The 25,308-nt window shown below is 43.1% G+C and overlaps 2 protein-coding genes across 3 annotated transcripts in view; one reads left to right on the top strand and one right to left on the bottom strand.

Annotated features, from left to right (window-relative positions):
* Positions 1–21,818, top strand: part of LOC131928347 (TOX high mobility group box family member 4) — a 43,890-nt gene extending 22,072 nt beyond the window's left edge. Inside the window, exons 2-9 of the mRNA XM_059284351.1 lie at positions 12,088–12,451; positions 17,682–17,791; positions 18,060–18,195; positions 18,729–18,809; positions 19,085–19,166; positions 19,588–19,811; positions 19,979–20,088; positions 21,223–21,818. Of these exons, the coding sequence (XP_059140334.1) occupies positions 12,098–12,451; positions 17,682–17,791; positions 18,060–18,195; positions 18,729–18,809; positions 19,085–19,166; positions 19,588–19,811; positions 19,979–20,088; positions 21,223–21,283 (1,158 nt within the window). The 5' untranslated portion in view covers positions 12,088–12,097 and the 3' untranslated portion in view covers positions 21,284–21,818. The remainder of the gene's footprint in view (positions 1–12,087; positions 12,452–17,681; positions 17,792–18,059; positions 18,196–18,728; positions 18,810–19,084; positions 19,167–19,587; positions 19,812–19,978; positions 20,089–21,222) is intronic.
* Positions 21,819–21,877: 59 nt separating this feature from the next.
* The window catches only part of LOC131928345 (neural-cadherin), a 103,232-nt gene continuing 99,801 nt past the window's right edge, over positions 21,878–25,308 (bottom strand). For both annotated transcript variants that reach the window (XM_059284347.1, XM_059284348.1), the window contains exon 45: positions 21,878–24,244. In XM_059284347.1, coding sequence (XP_059140330.1) covers positions 23,988–24,244 — 257 coding nt within the window. In that variant the 3' untranslated portion in view covers positions 21,878–23,987. The remainder of the gene's footprint in view (positions 24,245–25,308) is intronic.

Here is a 25,308-nt window from a genome sequence, read left to right as displayed (position 1 = left end):
CACTACAGCTCCACCACTACAGCTCCACCACTACAGCTCCACCACTACAGCTCCACCACTACAGCTCCACCACTACAGCCTTATACAGCTCCACCACTACAGCTCCACCACTACAGCCTATACAGCTCCACCACTGCAGCTCCACCACTACAGCTCCACCACTACAGCTCCACCACTACAGCTCCACCACTACAGCTCCACCACTACAGCTCCACCACTACTGCCTTATACAGCTCCACCACTACAGCTCCACCACTACAGCTCCACCACTACAGCTCCACCACTACAGCCTTATACAGCTCCACCACTACAGCTCCACCACTACAGCTCCACCACTACAGCTCCACCACTACAGCTCCACCACTACAGCTCCACTACTACAGCTCCACCACTACAGCTCCACCACTACAGCTCCACCACTACAGCCTTATACAGCTCCACCACTACAGCCTTATACAGCTCCACCACTACAGCCTTATACAGCTCCACCACTACAGCTCCACCACTACAGCTCCACCACTACAGCTCCACCACTACAGCTCCACCACTACAGCTCCACCACTACAGCTCCACCACTACAGCTCCACCACTACAGCTCCACCACTACAGCTCCACCACTACAGCTCCACCACTACAGCCTTATACAGCTCCACCACTACAGCTCCACCACTACAGCCTATACAGCTCCACCACTACAGCTCCACCACTACAGCTCCACCACTACAGCTCCACCACTACAGCTCCACCACTACAGCTCCACCACTACAGCTCCACCACTACAGCTCCACCACTACAGCCTTATGTTATACAGCTCCACCACTACAGCTCCACCACTACAGCTCCACCACTACAGCTCCACCACTACTGCCTTATACAGCTCCACCACTACAGCTCCACCACTACAGCTCCACCACTACAGCTCCACCACTACAGCCTTATACAGCTCCACCACTACAGCCTTATACAGCTCCACCACTACAGCTCCACCACTACAGCCTTATACAGCTCCACCACTACAGCTCCACCACTACTGCCTTATACAGCTCCACCACTACAGCTCCACCACTACAGCTCCACCACTACAGCTCCACCACTACAGCCTTATACAGCTCCACCACTACAGCCTTATACAGCTCCACCACTACAGCTCCACCACTACAGCCTTATACAGCTCCACCACTACAGCTCCACCACTACAGCTCCACCACTACAGCTCCACCACTACAGCTCCACCACTACAGCTCCACCACTACAGCTCCACTACTACAGCTCCACCACTACAGCTCCACCACTACAGCTCCACCACTACAGCCTTATACAGCTCCACCACTACAGCCTTATACAGCTCCACCACTACAGCCTTATACAGCTCCACCACTACAGCTCCACCACTACAGCTCCACCACTACTTTTATTATTTAAAAAATGCTGAAGATTTTGTGCACATCTTTTATTTTCTTAGCATTTCCAATGATTTTGTATTGGCGAAAAGAAATGGCGAATTGATTTGAAGGACTATATTGTTACTATTTACTCAACAGAAATGCGCATTGTCATCAATTATTTGTACTCATCTAACGGACACTCTTTCTATACATCTCTCTATAACTCAAACCACCCCTCTATCCTGGTCGTGCTGACCGTTAACGACACGAGACTACACCATATTATTTCAATATCTCATTTAACTTGGATTTATTTATAATTATAGGTCATCCATGTATGACGTCCACAAAAATTTGGAACTTAAGAACCCCCCCCCCCCCTTCCACATGCGTCCATTTTCGACGAACACATCTCCCCCCCCCCCCCCCATCCCAATTACATACCACCTCCCTCCTATTGTGTGGTCGCGCTAATGTTAGCCCTACACACCTGACCGAGCGAGCACATTATACACGCGCTGATATGTAATATCTAATTGTAACGTGATTGTTTTGAGTTTTTTAATAAAATGACTAGATTTACATCATCTTAGGCTTTGACACAAAATAATGATGTAGGCCTACCTAGTTAGCTACGATTGTTTGAAATGGTTAAAAATAAACTTGAAATACCATGAATTGTTTGAGAAAATTGCCGTGGTCACTGTCCAATTCCCTACAGCTTGTAAAAAAAAAAAATCGCTTTTTTTCTTAGGCGTGCGGTATACAGCTACATTTCTAATACATTTACTACGAGAGCTGCCGATTTAATGTACAATCTACATTTTATATGCATTCTTTAAATATTTTTTTTTAAATTAACAAATGTATTTTGTGGTATAAATCCACATGTGGTCGTCCACATTGAACTTGCATCGATAGGCTTACATCCATGACCATTTCTTTAACTGCCTCTATTTAGTTTGTGGTCGACAATACGCTACATCAGCCAACCGTGACAACACATCATGCTCGACGGCTCAAGCAATCGCTAGTATTTTGTTTCTTATCTCCCCTTTTATTATTTTGTTTACATAAAGTCGTCTATATAATAAAGTTAAATCTTCTTGCATTGGCATCCAAGATCTACTATTGTGCCAAATTTCTGATCAATGGGAAATGGGTTAAATCAGTATTCCAAGATTAGCCGAGACACCAATATACTTAAGGAACGTAATAACAGCCTTTAATTAAAAAAAATGTAATAGCTGATTGACTGGTATCAGTAAAGGAACAGAGCCGCTGGAGGCTAAACAAATCGATGCAATAAATGACATGAGTGACATGTAGCAGTGAAGTGACATGTAGCAGTGAAGTGACATGAGCAGTGAAATGACTGAAGTGACATGAGCAGTGAAATGACTGAAGTGACATGTAGCAGTGACATGACTGAAGTGACATGTAGCAGTGACATGACTGGAGTGACATGTAGCAGTGACATGACTGGAGTGACATGTAGCAGTGAAGTGACATGAGCAGTGAAATGACTGGAGTGACATGTAGCAGTGAAATGACTGAAGTGACATGTAGCAGTGAAATGACATGAGCAGTGAAATGACTGGAGTGACATGTAGCAGTGAAGTGACTGGAGTGACATGACTGGAGTGACATGTAGCAGTGAAGTGACATGAGCAGTGAAATGACTGGAGTGACATGTAGCAGTGAAATGACTGAAGTGACATGTAGCAGTGAAATGACTGAAGTGACATGTAGCAGTGAACTGAGTGACATGTAGCAGTGAAATGACTGAAGTGACATGTGGCAGTGAAATGACTGAAGTGACATGTAGCAGTGAAATGACTGAAGTGACATGTGGCAGTGAAATGACTGAAGTGACATGTAGCAGTGAAATGACTGAAGTGACATGTAGCAGTGAAATGACTGAAGTGACATGTAGCAGTGAAATGACTGAAGTGACATGTGGCAGTGAACTGAGTGACATGTAGCAGTGAAATGACTGAAGTGACATGTGGCAGTGAAATGACTGAAGTGACATGTAGCAGTGAAATGACTGAAGTGACATGTAGCAGTGAAATGACTGAAGTGACATGTAGCAGTGAAATGACTGAAGTGACATGTAGCAGTGAAATGACTGAAGTGACATGTAGCAGTGAAATGACTGAAGTGACATGTGGCAGTGAACTGAGTGACATGTAGCAGTGAAATGACTGAAGTGACATGTGGCAGTGAAATGACTGAAGTGACATGTAGCAGTGAAATGACTGAAGTGACATGTAGCATTGAAATGACTGAAGTGACATGTAGCAGTGAAATGACTGGAGTGACATGTAGCAGTGAAATGACTGAAGTGACATGTAGCAGTGAAATGACTGAAGTGACATGTAGCAGTGACATGACTGGAGTGACATGTAGCAGTGAAATGACTGGAGTGACATGTAGCAGTGAAATGACATGAGTGACATGTAGCAGTGAAATGACTGAAGTGACATGTGGCAGTGAAATGACTGAAGTGACATGTAGCAGTGAAGTGACATGAGTGACATGTAGCAGTGAAATGACTGAAGTGACATGTAGCAGTGAAATGACATGAGTGACATATAGCAGTGAAATGACTGGAGTGACATGTAGCAGTGAAATGACTGGAGTGACATGTAGCAGTGAAATGACTGGAGTGACATGTAGCAGTGAAATGACTGAAGTGACATGTAGCAATGAAATGACATGAGTGACATATAGCAGTGAAATGACTGGAGTGACAAGTAGCAGTGAAATGACTGAAGTGACATGTAGCAGTGAAATGACTGGAGTGACATGTAGCAGTGAAATGACTGAAGTGACATGTAGCATTGAAATGACTGGAGTGACATGTAGCAGTAAAATGACATGAGTGACATGTGATGTAGCAGTGAAATGACTGAAGTGACATGTAGCAGTGAAATGACATGAGTGACATATAGCAGTGAAATGACTGGAGTGACATGTAGCAGTGAAATGACTGGAGTGACATGTAGCAGTGAAGTGACTGAAGTGTCATGTAGCAGTGAAATGACATGAGTGACATGTGGCAGTGAAATGACTGAAGTGACATGTAGCAGTGAAATGACTGGAGTGACATGTAGCAGTGAAATGACTGAAGTGACATGTAGCAGTGACATGACTGGAGTGACATGTAGCAGTGAAATGACTGAAGTGACATGTAGCAGTGAAATGACTGAAGTGAAATGTAGCAGTGAAATGACTGAAGTGACATGTAGCAGTGAAGTGACATGTAGCAGTGAAATGACTGACATGTAGTGTCTCCGCTAGCCAGAGCTCACATCTGGCTGTTGCAGTAAAACGTTTTGGTCTAGCCACTAGTTTGGTCTGATGAGTAGCCACTGATCGGGACAGTTAACTATTCCATGAGAGGGAGCCACGTGACAAATCTAGTCCAGTTTACCGACGACACCGCCCTTTGTATGGGCTTTGATTCAGTGCTCTGTTGATGGCCGATCCAAGTCAATTAGCATAAACATAATGCAAGCATCGTGCCGTCGTTTTTTTTTTTTACCGTCGACCGCCGCTAACGGTGTAATTAAAATAAAAACAAAGAACGGGTGTTGCCGATAGGACAGGCTTGATTGGTTACAGCCAGGCGCCACAGCTATAGGGCTTGTAAGTAGGTCACCAGCTTCACGTTTTCATACTTGCCAGATTTTATTTTTCAAACCAAATGTGAATATTTTTAAATCCGTAAAAAAAATTAGAAGAATTACTTCTTCTATTGTTAAGTTATTTTAAATCATAAACAGTGTACACTATAACATGTAGGCTAGTTAAAAACTAAAAAAAAATAATTAGCCTACGTAAAATTGTGATTTAATTTTTTAAAGAGGCCAACATTTTGTTTTTATTAACAAGTTGTCCTAACCGTAGTTACAATATTAATATAATAATAATGACCTGGGTTTACCGGTACTTAATTTTATTCTATTATTACTCAAAAAATTATAAGTGTTGCATTTTGGGCACTCTTGGTATTTTAAAATCTTGAAGTTTGAAGTGAAGCCTAGAAAAAAATAGCCATTTTTTAAAATATGAATAATGTTCACAACAATTAACTCAGTTCGCAAATTCATATCTCTCACTGGCTAACGAGATTTCAAATTTTAAATGAGAGAGAACGAGACTTACAAGCCTTATTAACAATTTCCTCGTGTTCAAAGGTTGAATGGTAGATATCGCTGTTCCATCCGGTAACACGGGTGTCTCCTCTAGATGGTAGGTCAACTGGTCCTTGTGCAGCAGACCTGTACATGTCAACTGGTTTGATAGCAGCCCTAAGAACTATGTTGTGTTCCATCTCGCCGTGATCAATTTGTTTTCTAGCAGGAAGTTGACGTGCCACTTGCAGGGTAGCAGATCTGTGACCTTATGACCCTGTAACCTTAAGACCCTTCTAGGAAGATTTTCACGTCTTTTCCCTGCATTTTCCCCCTGTATGTATCTGCCCCTTACAACTCTCTGGAAAACATCTGTGAAAAAGAACTTGATCTAAATGCATTAGCTCTATCGATGTTCTCATGGTAACTCGAACTATTCACATTACCATATTGTTTTTACCTCCTCGTATACGAAGTATAGAGAATGTATTGTAAGCGTGCAAAGAAATCGAGATTGTCACAAATCTTGACAATTTACACCTTCCTGAGTCGGAAAAACATTTTTTTTAAAATGTCCGTATATCTAGTTTTTTGTCTATCTGTGAACTGGATAACTTGAGTACAGTTGCAGCTAGGTTGATGAAATTTTACATATAAGTTGAAGTTATTCTACTTTAGGTTTTTCAAATTTCACTTATTAGTAAAGGATCTAATTCTCCGTCTTCTTTCACATTTTGAATAATTTCCGGTGACCATAAGTAGTACTCACCACACACCAAAAAAACCCGCTTATGAATTTATTTTTAACTTGATTCCTCTGTCTTTCTTTATAAGGTAGACTACTAATGTTCCGAACCACTGTACCCAGATTACTTGCTTTCCGTTTGGTGCGCAATTCTTTTTTCAACGAGATTCTATTCTATTTTTTAAAAATTAATTTTGATTTTTTTAAAAATGTCTATATCCCGACTGCACTGGGTTTACCCTCCGCATTAGTGTTATCTAAGAATATTCGAGAAATTTAGGGGTGATCACTCTCGTTTCATTTCTCAGTTCATCGGTCGATCAAGCGAAATGATAAGCTTCCCTTGTGCAGCTCTGTGGGCCAACAGGCGAGCCGCCTACCTCTGTGGGCCAACAGGCGAGCCGCCTACCTCTGTGGGCCAACAGGCGAGCCGCCTACCTCTGTGGGCAAACAGACGAGCCGCCTACCTCTGTGGGCCAACAGGCGAGCCGTCTACCTCTGTGGGCCAACAGGCGAGCCGCCTACCTCTGTGGGCCAACAGGCGAGCCGTCTACCTCTGTGGGCCAACAGGCGAGCCGCCTACCTCTGTGGGCCAACAGACGAGCCGCCTACCTCTGTGGGCCAACAGGCGAGCCGTCTACCTCTGTGGGCCAACAGGCGAGCCGCCTACCTCTGTGGGCCAACAGGCGAGCCGCCTACCTCTGTGGGCCAACAGGCGAGCCGCCTACCTCTGTGGGCCAACAGGCGAGCCGCCTACCTTCGGTGACCCTGACAGGTGGCGACCACTGGGTACAGGTGACTACATCGCTCCTGATTGGTCGATGGCATCCAACCGTGGCCAATCAATGAGCAGAGATGCATGCCAAGTGTCGGCCTGACAATCGCCATTGTGTTGTCAACATTTGTCTTTCGCTGGTTTCATTCATGGCCTTCCATGTGTGGGGAGGGGAGTGACGTATGCAGTCACCCAGCCGTATCAAACGTGGATTTCATTTTTACAGACATCCAACATTAGACTTCAAACATCCACACACGTAGACATCCACACTGACTGTCCCCACCAGGTTCTGCCTCTGTCACTGTCTGCCCCCACCAGGTTCTGCCCCTGTCACTGTCTGTCCCCACCAGGTTCTGCCCCTGTCACTGTCTGCCCCTACCATGTTCTGCCCCTGTCACTGTCTGCCCCTATCACTGTCTGCCCACACCAGGTTCTGCCCCTGTCACTGTCTGCCCACACCAGGTTCTGCCCCTGTCAGTGTCTGCCCACACCAGGTTCTGCCCCTGTCAGTGTCTGCCCACACCAGGTTCTGTCAGTGTCTGCCCACACCAGGTTCTGCCCCTGTCACTGTCTGCCCCCACCAGGTTCTGCCCCTGTCACTGTCTGCCCCCACCAGGTTCTGCCCCTGTCAGTGTCTGCCCACACCAGGTTCTGCCCCTGTCAGTGTCTGCCCACACCAGGTTCTGCCCCTGTCACTGTCTGCCCCCTCCAGGTTCTGCCCCCACCAGGTTCTGCCCCTGTCAGTGTCTGCCCACACCAGGTTCTGTCAGTGTCTGCCCACACCAGGTTCTGCCCCTGTCACTGTCTGCCCCCACCAGGTTCTGCCCCTGTCACTGTCAGCCCCCACCAGGTTCTGCTCCTGTCAGTGTCTACCCCCACCAGGTTCTGTCACTGTCTGTCCCCACCAGGTTCTGCCCCTGTCACTGTCTGCCCCCACCAGGTTCTGCCCCTGTCAGTGTCTACCCCCACCAGGTTCTGCCCCTGTCACTGTCTGCCCCCACCAGGTTCTGCCCCTGTCAGTGTCTACCCCCACCAGGTTCTGCCCCTGTCAGTGTCTACCCCCACCAGGTTCTGCCCCTGTCACTGTCTGCCCCCACCATGTTCTGCCCCTGTCACTGTCTGCCCCCACCAGGTTCTGCCCCTGTCAGTGTCTACCCCCACCAGGTTCTGCCCCTGTCAGTGTCTACCCCCACCAGGTTCTGTCACTGTCTGCCCCCACCAGGTTCTGCCCCTGTCACTGTCTGCCCCCACCATGTTCTGCCCCTGTCACTGTCTGTCCTCGCGTGCTGAGCGGCCATACTGTCTCGCCCAGCATCTCTAGGCCCCGCCTCCCCCCCGCCGTCATTAGTTGTGTGAAACCAGGTGTAACACCTCGTCATTTCAAGTGTGTTATCTTTATACGTGCACAGCGATCAGCGCGATGTATGTATGTTGAGTTGTGTCACGTCAGTTGTACACAAGTTTTCACTAGCTAAAATCTATAGGCCAGACTTTTGTTAGTATCATATAGTCGTGAAACTTGGGTAGGATTGGATGTAAAGTCTTCTTCCAGACCACAGTTCAAGGTAAGTCCTACTCGTAGGGAACTATTTCAAGGCTTTAGAGTGGCGTTAAAATATAGAATGTGCTGGTGTCAACTCATTCATAACATTGCTGCTTACCACCTTTTGTTTCATCCACGATCTAACGAGAGGAATAGCCAGTGTATAAAAATTATCGGCTTGTTTCGTTGGGCACTTCATTGTGTAAGAGACCAAAAAAAAAAAAGCCCTGCATTGTTTCATTACAATTTACATAGTGGACTATTGTGTACTGCTGTCATTGTTTGGATTGCTCGCATGTTTGATTAAAGAACATCAAAAAATATTGCATACGTCTACATTGCTAAACACATTTGAACTGTTTAGTGTCAAAATTATTCTCTCTTTCACTTGAGGAACAAAAGTGATTCATATTGGTAGATGAAATACAATTAAATAACCTTTTTTTTTAAATAGTAAGGGAAGTAATTTAAAGGGAAATAGCTACTATTAACTTAGCCATGTAAGTTTACATTTAGTTTCCATTTTTTCTTTTGGTGCTAAGGGCTATGGCTTATGTAGATTAAAGGTTTAATACTATGTTCATTATTTTCCGATAAGTTAGTACAACATGTAATTGTTTTTACTAACTTTTGCTGATTTTATTGTAATAGTTTCAGTGTGATTGTTAAATTTGTTTTTAGAGTATTATATTTGCAATGAACAGGGTTAAGATTTTAGTGGCTAAATCAATATGAAAATCACAAATATAAACATTTAGTACAATACAGTTACATCACTGGTTTTGATCATATACGTTGGATTTATGATTAAGCTGATAATCACATATATCATTGTGGATAATAATTTATAAGAGCATAGTATAGAATGAACCTAAATACATAGTATAGATTTAACCTAAAGACCTAGTATAGATTGAATAACCTAAAGACAAAAAGATTATTTCACTTCTTGGTGAGTTAAATTTCCTCATTGAAGTAGAATGATTTGTAAAGAAAATGGACTTTGCTTCCGACACTTATTTTTTGAGTAGATTGGTTGTTTCTGAATTAACACTTGTTTGGGTGTGTCATGTTGTGGTTTAGGTTGTAATGCATAAAACATGATATAACAGATTAATTAACATATTGATGCAGCACGGTGAAAATATTTTAAAAGAACGTATGGGGGGGGGGGGGGGAGTAACAAAACAATTAATTTCACTTTATTAAGTCTTTAAGTAATAGTATCAACGGCTCCGGAACATATAACATCCCACTTCTTAAACCTGAGCATCCAACACTAGGGTCACAGCTCACACAAGACTACAAACATAACCCTCACACACCCACACACTCCTCAATAACCCTCACACACCCACACACTCCTCAATAACCCTCACACACCCACACACTCCTCAATAACCCTCACACACCCACACACTCCTCAATAACCCTCACACACCCACACACTCCTCAATAACCCTCACACACCCACACACTCCTCAATAACCCTCACACACCCACACACTCCTCAATAACCCTCACACACCCACACACTCCTCAATAACCCTCACACACCCACACACTCCTCAATAACCCTCACACACCCACACACTCCTCAATAACCCTCACACACCCACACACTCCTCAATAACCCTCACACACCCACACACTCCTCAATAACCCTCACACACCCACACACTCCTCAATAACCCTCACACACCCACACACTCCTCAATAACCCTCACACACCCACACACTCCTCAATAACCCTCACACACCCACACACTCCTCAATAACCCTCACACACCCACACACTCCTCAATAACCCTCACACACCCACACACTCCTCAATAACCCTCACACACCCACACACTCCTCACATACTACATATACCCATCACCCAACATAAAGTAGAACAGAAACAAGAATGTAGTTGAATAGAGTTAAACATATTTTCAAGAAAATATTATTACTTGCATTATTCAACTGATGAAGAATGGGTTAAAGAGAATGTTTCTCCAATCTGCTTGAAAAGTCTGTGTAATCAGAGAAAATCTTTTGAAAATATGGCAAGCCATAAAATTATGGTTACATTTTAAAAATTTAAATTGTTTGGTAAACATCGATTACACTCGATTTCATTTTTTTTTATTGACTTTAGCGCTTTCAACTGTTTTAAATTATTTTATCTATTCAAATATTTTTTTAAAACAAGATGTTTTGAATTATTTTATCAATTCAAATATTTTAAACACCGGCCTCAACCCCTCCTTGAAGTCAACCGGAGTGGCCAGGGAAAAGGCAGTCATTACAATATAATGTTTTTATCTGATAAAATACACAATATCGTCAGTGAGTATAGCCGAGAAGTTAATTAATATGAGATAATATATCATCCCCTATCACCACAACACCCTGATTCTACTAATCCAAATTAAAAATAAAAATGTTTGCTAAATTACTATTATATTACTAGTAGTCATTTGTTTGAATAGCCTAAATGAAACCAGAAGTCATTTTGTACTTACTTCACTGTTATAAAATATTCAATTTGGTTGAAAAATATGCTTTCTGGCAACAACTATTTGGAACCAGCTTTTAAAGCCTATTGACTTTACAAATTAATTTTTCCAGTTGTTTTTTTCTAAACTATCTAATTTTCTTCCTATGTTATAAAATTATTAGCCGGCTGTTTGAAATTTACATTTTCAACACAATCTCTTACCATGCTGTCGTTTCGGAACTCCAAGTTAGCAATGTGCAGTAGAACAAAAACCTTTAGAAAAAACACAGCAGTTTTGTCAACTTAATCGTAACACAGCCGCTTTTGTCTCATAATTTTTTTAAAAATAATTTTTACATGTTGAGTAAAAGAATTAAAGATAAGCCCCCATACAATTGTTTTCCTTTTAAAATTGTTACAATAATTTTGCATTATATTACGAAAACAGTTTTGCATTCCACAGTTTAATTTAGAAAAAATGTCTATAATTAGAGACCATAGTTTATTTTGTTTGCTATCAATCAAAAACTGATTATATAGTAAGCTAAAAAATAAAAGCACAAAGAAAATGTGTGAATACAGTAAGGATAGATGGCTGATCAGACTTTAAGATCTCTTCATCTAAATGCTTTCTCCACACTAACCTAGCCAAAGACCTGAGACACACATTACAGCTTACATTATGGATTATAGTAAAAACCTGTGACACACATTACAGCTTACATTATGGATTATAGTAAAAACCTAATCCATACAACTATTACAACACCAAGAAAAAAAGATAACTACCCTTTATCCAAAATATAACAAAATGAAAAATAAAAATGTTTATATAACAAAATTTTAAAAAATTAAGTACTGAAAAACTAATAAAAAATTTTATTGCCTGATTGCACTGTGAGTGCTATCCCATTTACTCTTAAGTTATATAAAAATGTATGAGAAAGTTTAGGGGAGATCACTCCCGCTTTGTTTCTATTGATTATACTCTAAAGTTAATCTATTTCAGCTTGTACGGCATGGTTGAGGAAGGCAGTGAGAAGTTTGCCATGAGCTCTCATCCTATGGGCCTCTCTTCTGGGGAGACCCTAGACAACCTGGCGCCAATCTTCCCACCACAAAACTTTGATGTTCCAGACATCAGTTTCTCTAACAGTGTCAGTCCACACACTGACTTCAACCAGTTCAGCTCCGCACACATATTTGCTGGCTCATCTACTCACAACAGCGATGCCGCCATGCCCTTCAAGGGCTCCGTAAATTCTACTCAGTCCACCTTGGGTGGACAACTGGTGACCTATTTACCCCCAGTGTCCAGCAGTCCACCTGGCACGTCAAGCAGCGAGGACAGCGATGATCTGCCCTTAGCTCAGGTAAGTCCTCAATATTCTCACCAATCATTGCCCCTATCTAAGTACACACTACCCCCATCTCTGTACACACTACCCCCCCCCCTATCTCTGTACACACTATCTGCCCTTAGCTCAGGTAAGTCCTCAATATTCTCACCAATCATTGCCCCTATCTCTGTACACACTATCTGCCCTTAGCTCAGGTAAGTCCTCAATATTCTCACCAATCATTGCCCCTATCTCTGTACACACTATCTGCCCTTAGCTCAGGTAAGTCCTCAATATTCTCACCAATCATTGCCCCTATCTCTGTACACACTATCTGCCCTTAGCTCAGGTAAGTCCTCAATATTCTCACCAATCATTGCCCCTATCTCTGTACACACTATCTGCCCTTAGCTCAGGTAAGTCCTCAATATTCTCACCAATCATTGCCCCTATCTCTGTACACACTATCTGCCCTTAGCTCAGGTAAGTCCTCAATATTCTCACCAATCATTGCCCCTATCTCTGTACACACTATCTGCCCTTAGCTCAGGTAAGTCCTCAATATTCTCACCAATCATTGCCCCTATCTCTGTACACACTATCTGCCCTTAGCTCAGGTAAGTCCTCAATATTCTCACCAATCATTGCCCCTATCTAAGTACACACTACCCCCCATCTCTGTACACACTACCCCCCTATCTATGTACACACTACCCCCCATCTCTGTACACACCACCCCCTATCTAAGTACACACTACCCCTATCTCTGTACACACTACCCCCTATCTCTGTACACACTACCCCCTATCTCTGTACACACTACCCCCTATCTATGTACACACTACCCCCTATCTCTGTACACACTAGCCCTATTTCTTTACACACTACCCCCTATCTCTGTACACACTACCCCCTATCTCTGTACACACTACCCCCCCTATCTCTGTACACACTACCCCCTACCTCTGTACACACTACCCCTATCTCTGTACACACTACCCCCTATCTCTGTACACACTACCCCCTATCTATGTACACACTACCCCCCATCTCTGTACACACTACCCCTATCTCTGTACACCACCCCCTATCTCTGTACACACTACCCCCTATCTCTGTACACACTACCCCCTATCTCTGTACACACTACCCCCTATCTCTGTACACACTACCCCTATCTCTGTACACACTACCCCTATCTCTGTACACACTACCCCCCCTATCTCTGTACACACTACCCCCTATCTCTGTACACACTACCCCCTATCTCTGTACACTACCCCCTATCTCGGTACACTACCCCCTATCTCGGTACACACTACCCCCTATCTCTGTACACACTACCCCCTATCTCTGTACACACCAACCCCCCATCTCTGTACACACCAACCCCCTATCTCTGTACACACTACCCCTATCTCTGTACACACTACCCCTATCTCTGTACACACTACCCCCTATCTCTGTACACACTACCCCCTATCTCTGTACACACTACCCCCTATCTATGTACACACTACCCCCTATCTATGTACACACTACCCCCATCTATGTACACACTACCCCCTATCTCTGTACACACTACCCCCCATCTCTGTACACACTACCCCTATCTCTGTACACTACCCCCTATCTCTGTACACACCAACCCCCTATCTCTGTACACACTACCCCCTATCTCTGTACACACTACCCCCTATCTCTGTACACACTACCCCCTATCTCTGTACACACTACCCCTATCTATGTACACTACCCCCTATCTCTGTACACACTACCCCCTATCTCTGTACACACTACCCCTATCTATGTACACACCACCCCCTATCTCTGTACACACCACCCCCTATCTCTGTACACACTACCCCCTATCTCTGTACACACTACCCCCTATCTCTGTACACACTACCCCCTATCTCTGTACACACTACCCCCTATCTCTGTACACACCAACCCCCTATCTCTGTACACACTACCCCCTATCTCTGTACACACTACCCCCTATCTCTGTACACACTACCCCCTATCTCTGTACACACTACCCCCCATCTCTGTACACTACCCCCTATCTCTGTACACACCAACCCCCTATCTCTGTACACACTACCCCCTATCTCTGTACACACTACCCCTATCTCTGTACACACTACCCCCATCTCTGTACACACTACCTCTATCTCTGTACACACCACCCCCTATCTCTGTACACACTACCCCTATCTCTGTACACACTACCCCCTATCTCTGTACACACTACCCCCTATCTCTGTACACACTACCCCCTGTCTCTGTACACACTACCCCCTATCTCTGTACACACTACCCCCTATCTCTGTACACACTACCCCCTATCTCTGTACACCCTACCCCCCATCTCTGTACACACTACTTCCTATCTCTGTACACACTACCCCCCCTATCTCTGTACACTACCCCCTATCTCTGTACACACTACCCCCTATCTCTGTACACACTACCCCTATCTATGTACACACCACCCCCTATCTCTGTACACACTACCCCCTATCTATGTACACACTACCCCCTATCTCTGTACACACTACCCCCTATCTATGTACACACTACCCCCCTATCTCTGTACACACTACCCCCTATCTCTGTACACACTACCCCCTATCTATGTACACACTACCCCCTATCTATGTACACACTACCCCCTATCTCTGTACACACTACCCCCTATCTCTGTACACACTACCTCCTATCTCTGTACACACTACCCCCCATCTCTGTACACACTACCCCCTATCTCTGTACACACTACCCCCTATCTCTGTACACTGTAATGGACACCTATCTACCAGCCAGATAGATGGTGAACGCCCCCGGATTCTTTTTTGGGGTTATATGCAAATGACCTAAAGCCTAAATGAATGAACACTAACTCAACAACACACTAGGGCTCGATTTCGATGTCTAGGGAAAACTAGTGATACTATTGAAGTTAACAACTCATTCAATCTGCATACAACCTTTAATAAGCGAACACAGTTGTGGCAGAACACTAGGTTAAACGAGATAAAATATTTAATTTAGAAAATAACAAAACCCAACTTACAAAGCGTAAGAAAAAATACTATCACAGATTCTAACACTGTATAAAAATAACCACAGGTCACACAACACTGCTATAGCATCAAGAATCACTTGGCGACAAGTAATATAATACTAGAATACTAAAACAACTTAGGAATGCATAGCACACTCAGGACTTAAGCTCTCTCACGTTCAAATGGTCAGAATCTATTGCCGGACAAAATGGACGGCCTGGTCAAGATGGACTGCCTCGTGCTGCCTGTGTGCGATCTAGTTAAAGACTTAGGCAACAGGGGAGGTTATCCTCAACTCATGTAGCCATTGGTTGGGGTGGTCATCTGATCTGAATCAATCAATCAGATCTTGATGGAAAATTTCTTAGTCTTAGACACTCTTAATAAGACAGTGGAAAAAACCCGGTTGTTGCACCATCAATCCATATATGGTATTATAACACTGTCAAACCAAAAATAAAACATGACTAGACCTAAGTAGGTCACAACACACTACCCCTATCTATGTACACACCACCCCCTATCTCTGTACACACTACCCCCTATCTATGTACACACTACCCCCTATCTCTGTACACACTACCCCCTATCTATGTACACACTACCCCCCCTATCTCTGTACACACTACCCCTATCTCTGTACACACTACCCCTATCTCTGTACACACTACCCCTATCTCTGTACACACTACCCCTATCTCTGTACACACCAACCCCCTATCTCTGTACACACTACCCCTATCTCTGTACACACTACCCCCTATCTCTGTACACACTACCCCCTATCTCTGTACACACCAACCCCTATCTCTGTACACACTACCCCCTATCTCTGTACACACTACCCCCTATCTCTGTACACACTACCCCCTATCTCTGTACACACTACCCCCTATCTCTGTACACACCACCCCCTATCTCTGTACACACTACCCCCTATCTCTGTACACACTACCCCCTATCTCTGTACACACTACCCCCTATCTCTGTACACACTACCCCCCTATCTCTGTACACACTACCCCCTATCTCTGTACACACCACCCCCTATCTCTGTACACACCACCCCCTATCTATGTACACACCACCCCCTATCTATGTACACACCACCCCCTATCTCTGTACACACTACCCCCTATCTATGTACACACTACCCCCCTATCTCTGTACACACTACCCCTATCTCTGTACACACTACCCCTATCTCTGTACACACTACCCCTATCTCTGTACACACTACCCCTATCTCTGTACACACCAACCCCCTATCTCTGTACACACTACCCCTATCTCTGTACACACTACCCCCTATCTCTGTACACACTACCCCCTATCTCTGTACACACCAACCCCTATCTCTGTACACACTACCCCCTATCTCTGTACACACTACCCCCTATCTCTGTACACACTACCCCCTATCTCTGTACACACTACCCCCTATCTCTGTACACACCACCCCCTATCTCTGTACACACTACCCCCTATCTCTGTACACACTACCCCCTATCTCTGTACACACTACCCCCTATCTCTGTACACACAACCCCCCTATCTCTGTACACACTACCCCCTATCTCTGTACACACTACCCCCTATCTCTGTACACACTACCCCCTATCTCTGTACACACCACCCCCTATCTCTGTACACACCACCCCCTATCTCTGTACACACTACCCCCCATCTCTGTACACACTACCTCCTATCTCTGTACACTACCCCCTATCTCTGTACACACTACCCCTATCTCTGTACACACTACCCCCTATCTCTGTACACACTACCCCCTATCTCTGTACACTACCCCCTATCTCTGTACACACTACCCCCTATCTCTGTACACACTACCCCCTATCTCTGTACACACTACCCCCCATCTCTGTACACACTACCCCCTATCTCTGTACACACTACCCCCTATCTCTGTACACACCACCCCCTATCTCTGTACACACTACCCCCTATTACTGTACACACTACCCCCCATCTCTGTACACACTACCCCCTATCTCTGTACACTACCCCCTATCTCTGTACACACTACCCCCTATCTCTGTACACACTACCCCCTATCTCTGTACACACTACCCCTATCTCTGTACACACTACCCCCTATCTATGTACACACTACCCCCTATCTCTGTACACACTACCCCCTATCTCTGTACATGTTTGACCACTTATTACAGCTGGCAAAACGTGCTGCCACACCTGGATCACCCACCAACACAGACAGCTCAGCTGTCCAGAAAAAAACTAACAAGAGAAAAAAGAAGAAAGATCCAAACGAACCTCAAAAGTAAGCACAAATTTGTAAGGGTGTGTTGAGCATAGGTAGGAGTAGCTAGACAACTTTGTAAGCTTGTTGACCATAGGTCAGAGGACTACTTTGTAAGCTTGTGTTTTGAGCTCAGTTGAGAACAATGTAAGAAAGCATAGAGTAGGACAGCTTAGTGGCCATTTGCCAGGGAATAACCATTTAAACTGGACTGGTCATTTGCTATGAAAGATGTCTGGACTGGTCATTTGCTATGAAAGATGTAGACAACACTTGTTTCTGTCTCTAGGCCAGTTTCAGCGTATGCTTTGTTTTTTCGTGACACACAAGCCACAATCAAAGGCCACAACCCAAACGCTAGTTTTGGTGAAGTCTCTAAAATAGTTGCATCAATGTGGGACCAGCTGGATCCTGATCACAAGGATGTAAGTATATGTCTGTCTCATGTAGCCTGACCCACCCCCTAGTTATAGTGTAGCTTGTAAGTATATGTCTGTCTCATGTAGCCTGACCCACCCCCTAGTTATAGTGTAGCTTGTAAGTATATGTCTGTCTCATGTAGCCTGACCCACCCCCTAGTTATAGTGTAGCTTGTAAGTATATGTCTGTCTCATGTAGCCTAACCACCCCCTAGTTATAGTGTAGCTTGTAAGTATATGTCTGTCTCATGTAGCCTGACCCACCCCCTAGTTATAGTGTAGCTTGTAAGTATATGTCTGTCTCATGTAGCCTGACCCACCCCCTAGTTATAGTGTAGCTTGTAAGTATATGTCTGTCTCATGTAGCCTGACCCACCCCCTAGTTATAGTGTAGCTTGTAAGTATATGTCTGTCTCATGTAGCCTGACCCACCCCCTAGTTATAGTGTAGCTTGTAAGTATATGTCTGTCTCATGTAGCCTGACCCACCCCCTAGTTATAGTGTAGCAGATGTCCTATTCAGATTTTGATTTTCTTTAGGTCTATAAGAAGAAAACAGAACAGGCTAAAAAGCAATACTTGAAACAATTGGCAGCTTATAGGGCAACACAAGTATCTCAGGTAAATGTCCATCTGTTAGGAATGTTGTCCATTAGTGTGTGTTTTTGTTAAGGACTAGAGCTGCTGTATGATCTAACCAAATGTCCATCTGTTAGGAATGTTGTCCATTAGTGTGTGTTTTTGTTAAGGACTAGAGCTGCTGTATGATCTAACCAAATGTCCATCTGTTAGGAATGTTGTCCATTGGTGTGTGTTAGGAATGTTGTCCATTAGTGTGTGTTATTTGTTAAGGACTAGAGCTGCTGTATGATCTAACCAAATGTTGCTGTGTCTAGCAGACAGCCACTGATGAGTCAGAAGGCTCCACCTCCCCTCCAGCCTACCTGGCCACTGGCTCTCCACCTGCTCACATCACAGGTAGGTTCATTCTCTTGACATTTTGTCTAACTTAACCTACCTGTCATGACATATCAGCCTTGTACATTTAGCCTACCTGTCATGACACGTCAGCCTTGTACATTTAGCCTACCTATCATGACATATCAGCCTTGTACATTTAGCCTATCTGTCATGACATATCAGCCTTGTACATTTAACCTACCTGTCATGACATATCAGCCTTGTACATTTAACCTACCTGTCATGACATATCAGCCTCGTACATTTAACCTACCTGTCATGACATATCAGCCTTGTACATTTAACCTACCTGTCATGACATATCAGCCTTGTACATTTAACCTACCTGTCATGACATATCAGCCTTGTACATTTAACCTACCTGTCATGACATGTCAGTCTTGTACATTTAGCCTACCTGCCTACTTTTTGTTCCCAGGTCCTGGCATGTCACCTGTCCATTTAGCAAACAACATGACAGGTCAGATGATGGCCAGACAAGAGATGATGTCACCACATGGGTTCCAGCAACACATGCAGCCCGTGGTCTGCCAATCACCTCCACGCCACTCTCCCCCCTCCCCTCTAGCCTGCCCACCCCAAGATTCCACCAGCTACCAGACTGGCTTGATGGAGCACAGTGCTCTGCCTGATGCACTTATGGTGAGTTGAATTTTTTGTGGTGTCAACTGTGTTAGACTTGAGCTGTCTCAAACTGTGTTAGACTTGAGCTGTCTCAAACTGTGTTAGACTTGAGCTGTCTCAAACTGTGTTAGACTTGAGCTGTCTCAAACTGTAGTTTGACCTACATATTCCCTCCCTGTCCCCAGGATCTGGCTTACCCTCACTGTGTAAGAAGTGGCTGCACCAACTATGCTAAAGAAAACCCTTCATGGGACACAGAGTACTGTAGCAATGACTGTGTCATCTCACACTGCAGGTAGTCTCACACACTGCAGGTAGTCTCACACACACACTGCAGGCAGTCTCACACACACTGTAGGCAGTCTCACACACACTGTAGGCAGTCTCACACACTGCAGGTAGTCTCACACACACTGCAGGTAGCCTCACACACACTGCAGGTAGTCTCACACATGGCAGGTAGTCTCACACATGGCAGGTAGTCTCACACATGGCAGGTAGTCTCACACATGGCAGGTAGTCTCACACATGGCAGGTAGTCTCACACATGGCAGGTAGTCTCACACACTGCAGGTAGCCTCACACACTGCAGGTAGCCTCACACACTGCAGGCAGCCTCTAACTCACTGCAGGCAGTCTCACACACACTGCAGACAGTCTCACACACACTGCAGGCAGTCTCACACACACTGCAGGTAGTCTCACACACACTGCAGGCAGTCTCACACACACTGCAGGTAGTCTCACACACTGCAGGTAGTCTCACACACTGCAGGTAGCCTCTAACTCACTGCAGGCAGTCTCACACACACTGCAGGTAGTCTCACACACACTGCAGGTAGTCTCACACACACTGCAGGTAGCCTCACACACTGCAGGTAGTCTCTAACTCACTGCAGGTAGTCTCACACACTGCAGGCAGTCTCACACACTGCAGGTAGCCTCACACACACTGCAGGCAGTCTCACACATGGCAGGTAGCCTCACATACACTGCAGGCAGTCTCACACACACTGCAGGCAGTCTCACACATGGCAGGTAGCCTCACACACACTGCAGGTAGCCTCTCACACACGGCAGGCAGTCTCACACACTGCAGGCAGTCTCACACACACTGCAGGCAGCCTCTAACTCACTGCAGGCAGTCTCACACACTGCAGTCTCACACACACTGCAGGCAGTCTCTAACTCACTGCAGGCAGTCTCACACACACTGCAGGTAGCCTCTAACTCACTGCAGGCAGTCTCACACACACTGCAGGCAGCCTCTAACTCACTGCAGGCAGTCTCACACACTGCAGTCTCACACACACTGCAGGCAGTCTCACACATACTGCAGGTAGCCTCACACACTGCAGGTAGTCTCTCTAACTCCGTGCTAGTTAACAAAAGAATCATTAATAAAACTGAATCTTTACTCTTTTTTTAGGGATATTTTTACCACATGGGTGTCTGCAAGAACTGGTACCAGTAGCTACACAGTGAAGTAACAGTCAGTGAGTGACCACAACCAACTAGCAGACATCAACACACATGTGCAGTCTCTAGGGAGCTACCTGTCACTGATATAACTGTCACAAAATGGTGGTGTATAAATAATTTGTAAATATGGAATCTAAAGTGGTTTCAGAACACACTTGAACAGATTTATCTTTGGGGTCCAGTCCTCTTTGTACTGGGTAGTTGTTTATTTCTTAGGAGAACTGCTTATGGCAGTGAAGTTTGTGGCAGACATAATTGTACAGGGTAATATCAACTGTCAGCGACACATTCTCAGTCAAAATGAATAATGTATGAAAATTCATACAAAATATTCCAAACTCAATTAACATCCCCAGTACAATTTTCATCCATGTATATATGTGGTTTACATCATAAGTGGTCTTTAATCAGTTGCTTATGAATGAAATATTTTTGGTGTATACAAATGATGTAATTTTTTGAAGACTATGTATCTTTAGAATGATTTCTATGACAAATGTATTCCAGTTTTATTATGGCATGATCAAGTGAAAATAAATAAAATCCTACCTTTTACTTTTGTTTTTCATTTATCCCCCCAAGTAAGGCCACAAACTAACATATATTGATATAAAAATGTATTAGTTTAATAATCAGTTCAATTACAGTTGTACATGTTTAAAGGTTAAGCCAGAAGACTACAAACATTAAAACTGCCGTAATGTAATGATAGAAATGTTAGATCACACCATGGTTAGCTTCCATACTTACAAGCTAACTGCACAAGTCACAACCATTTTATAAATTATTTCTTTTAAATACAGTGTCCAGCAAAGATAAAAATAAATAACACTTTCAATAATTAAATTATGGGATGAATAGAAACTGGTAGTGACAAAGTCTGGAGTGAATATTTTAATAATTGACAATTTTGTTAGTTAAACACATTTGATCACTTTGGTCAGAAACTTCAGTTGCCGCTAATCTAAGTGCAGAAACCTTTTTGAACTGTGGAGCCCAATATTTTAATAACCAACACATTCTTGGTGCACTACACTTTTTGCTAAATTATCCCTCTTTGATTCTGAACAAGCAAACAGAATGATATGTAAAGATTTGGTCATTGAATGATAGTCTAAGTTGGGGATTTCAGTGAGGTCAATTGGTCCATAGAGATTGGTGCATAAAGATAATGGACAACTACATTAGCCAATGGGCTGCCTTTAATAAATCTATAATATGTGAGTCCTACATTCAATGCAGTAGAAATGTTAGCTAATGACTGATGATTTAAAGCACTTGGATGGTTAATTAATTTGATTGTTTTTAGCAAAGTTTAAACTCTAGCAAGTGATTATTTACAGTAGCAAGTAACTATTTGTTCAAAACAAAATCATGAGGTACAACTGATATTTGATACCTTCCTACAAGTTGGAGATTTGGAATGCTAAAGTTTAAATTTTTATCTGCCAATTTAAAATGCAGGAGAGAGGTTGTTTTCATTAAATAAATATAAGGCTTCTATCCCATTGTGTTAAGATAGGGTCATGTACATTCATTAAAGCTTTGTAAAAAATAAATTGTACAGTAATGTGAGAGATAAATAAATATTAAAATGCAACACAAAAGGTGAATAGATAGTTTCTACAAAAAATATGTAACATTCTCCATATTGATATCCACGAAAAGCATTCAAGACAAGAAATTGACAAGAAAAAAATCTACAATCCTCCTGTAACAACACAGCCAGAACATGGATGGAAGACATTCAAGATTTTCACTTGAGTCACTGCAGCCAACTTCTGGTTTCATCATCAATGTCTAACAAAGAAAAAATTCTAACAAAGAAAAAATTCTAACAAAGAAAAATGACAAAACTCAAAACCACAACATGAGTGCAACCTACATAGTTTGGCTGTTTCAGCCATTTATCAGCCACTGAGAGCCTTAGAGCAATCACACCTAGACCTCAGTGTGCTGGAAATACCTGAATTTGTTCTAGAAAGTTTCATTGCTTGTCAGCCACACACATCCAGGCAATACAGAGAGGCCTAACTACCTTGGTGTAATAATTATGTAGCATGTAACATGGATTTGACAATGGATAAACATTTGGATACAATAAATACATTTGGATGCAAATGGTGACAGGGCAAATGCTGGCACCTGGTCAAGCACCCAGTGGAGGGCAAAATGAGTTAAGAACAGAAAACAAGTAATGACACGACTGCAGACTTGATACAATTGCTGCTACAAATAAAACCATACATCTTGTGTAGCCATCATACATCTTGTGTAGCCATCAAGCATGGGAGTTTTTTCATTACAAACCAAAGAATAGACAAACCAGGTTTACAACAAATTGACACCAGTCTTTGCCCAGCAAATACAAATTTTGATTGCATATTTGAAAGCTGACACTAACCCATTCAACCAAGGGAGGCCACTTGCTTACACTGATAGATCATTCTAATAAAAATGTTTGAGAACATGGTTGAGTATAAACTAGAACTTTGAAACATGGACTAGAGGTGTCTAATACTGTCAACATGTGTATATTCATAACACCACACAGCTCAGTAAACAACCTTGAGTTACCATAGTGATGCTGCTATTTCCCAGAGTCTTGTGTTGAATCCAGCAGGTTAAAAAAAATTGTTTTGACCCTCATAAAGGTTTGAGATGGTGTGGTGCTACTGTTTAATATCATTGGCTCAGGCTAGTGGGTGTACTCTACTCCCCCTCCATTCCTGCCACATACATGTCAGCCAGCTTGGCAAATTTGGGACCCCAGTCATTGAGGTAATCGTACTCATGGTTCCTCTCACTGCTGCTGGTCTCAAGAGAGCTCAGGCTCCCCGCGTCGCTGCCCCCTCCCTCAAAGCTGAACTCTCTGACGCTGTCATAGGGAGGGGCATTGTCATCCAAGTCAGCATCTTTCATGCGGTCATCAATAAAGTTACCCACGTCAGGCTTCTCTCCAGGTGCATCTGAAAGAAATAGTTCAAATATTAACCAGGTGAATCTAATGTTAATTGAGGGAATCAATTCAGTGGCTCCAATGGCTTCGTTCATAAATTCATGCAGTTTTAAATATCTAAAAACATATTAAAAAAGTTAAACAAAAACCATAATACTGGTCTTAAGATTTTCTTGTATGATGTTGAAAGCTTTACCTGTTGCTGTCCAGTAAAAAACTATTTAACGTCCCAAACTATCCGATAAAATTTCAAAGTATTTTTTGTGCTTCTTATTTATTTTTTAATTATTTTAAAACAGCTGTTTAACCTCATAATTATTAAACTGGGACCATTTTCCTATATAATGCTTTTTGTTTTTACATGGCTCATGTGATGTGTCACTGCTATCAGGTTAAACAGCTTATACACAACTAATTTAAAAAATCAAAATAATATTAATCTCCGAAATTAATATCTTCAAATATTTCAATAACAAGAGTCATGTTAAATGCTGAAAATAAAATTCATCTCAGTCACTGGAACTACTATTTTTTCTTCAATTCCACAATTTTAGGTCCATTGTTAATTTAACAGCAGAGCCATTTTAATTAGTTTTGATTTCACTGATTATATGATACAAAACCGAAATTCTAAAAAATACCCATAGAATGAAGTCACGATTAAAACAAAAAGAAAACAATGAAAAAAACATTGACTCCCGCTAATGGTTTACTGTAGATAAATGTACTATTCATAGTTTGGGCACCTCAAGCTGTGGATAAATGTACTATCCATAGTTTGGGCACCTCAAGCTGTGGATAAATGTACTATCCATAGTTTGGGCACCTCAAGCTGTGGATAAATGTACTATCCATAGTTTGGGCACCTCAAGCTGTGGATAAATGTACTATCCATAGTTTGGGCACCTCAAGCTGTGGATAAATGTACTATCCATAGTTTGGGCACCTCAAGCTGTGGATAAATGTACTATCCATAGTTTCGGCACACAATAAAAATCTTACATGACAACTGTAAAGGATTACCCCAAAAAAAAATCTTACATGACAACTGTAAAGAATTACCACAAAAAAAAA

Source organism: Physella acuta, unplaced genomic scaffold, assembly GCF_028476545.2.
Source record: "Physella acuta isolate Inbredline_101_S28 unplaced genomic scaffold, ASM2847654v3 ptg001487l, whole genome shotgun sequence".
In the NCBI taxonomy this organism is placed as follows: domain Eukaryota; kingdom Metazoa; phylum Mollusca; class Gastropoda; family Physidae; genus Physella; species Physella acuta.
This window is presented reverse-complemented; position numbering and strand designations above follow the sequence as displayed.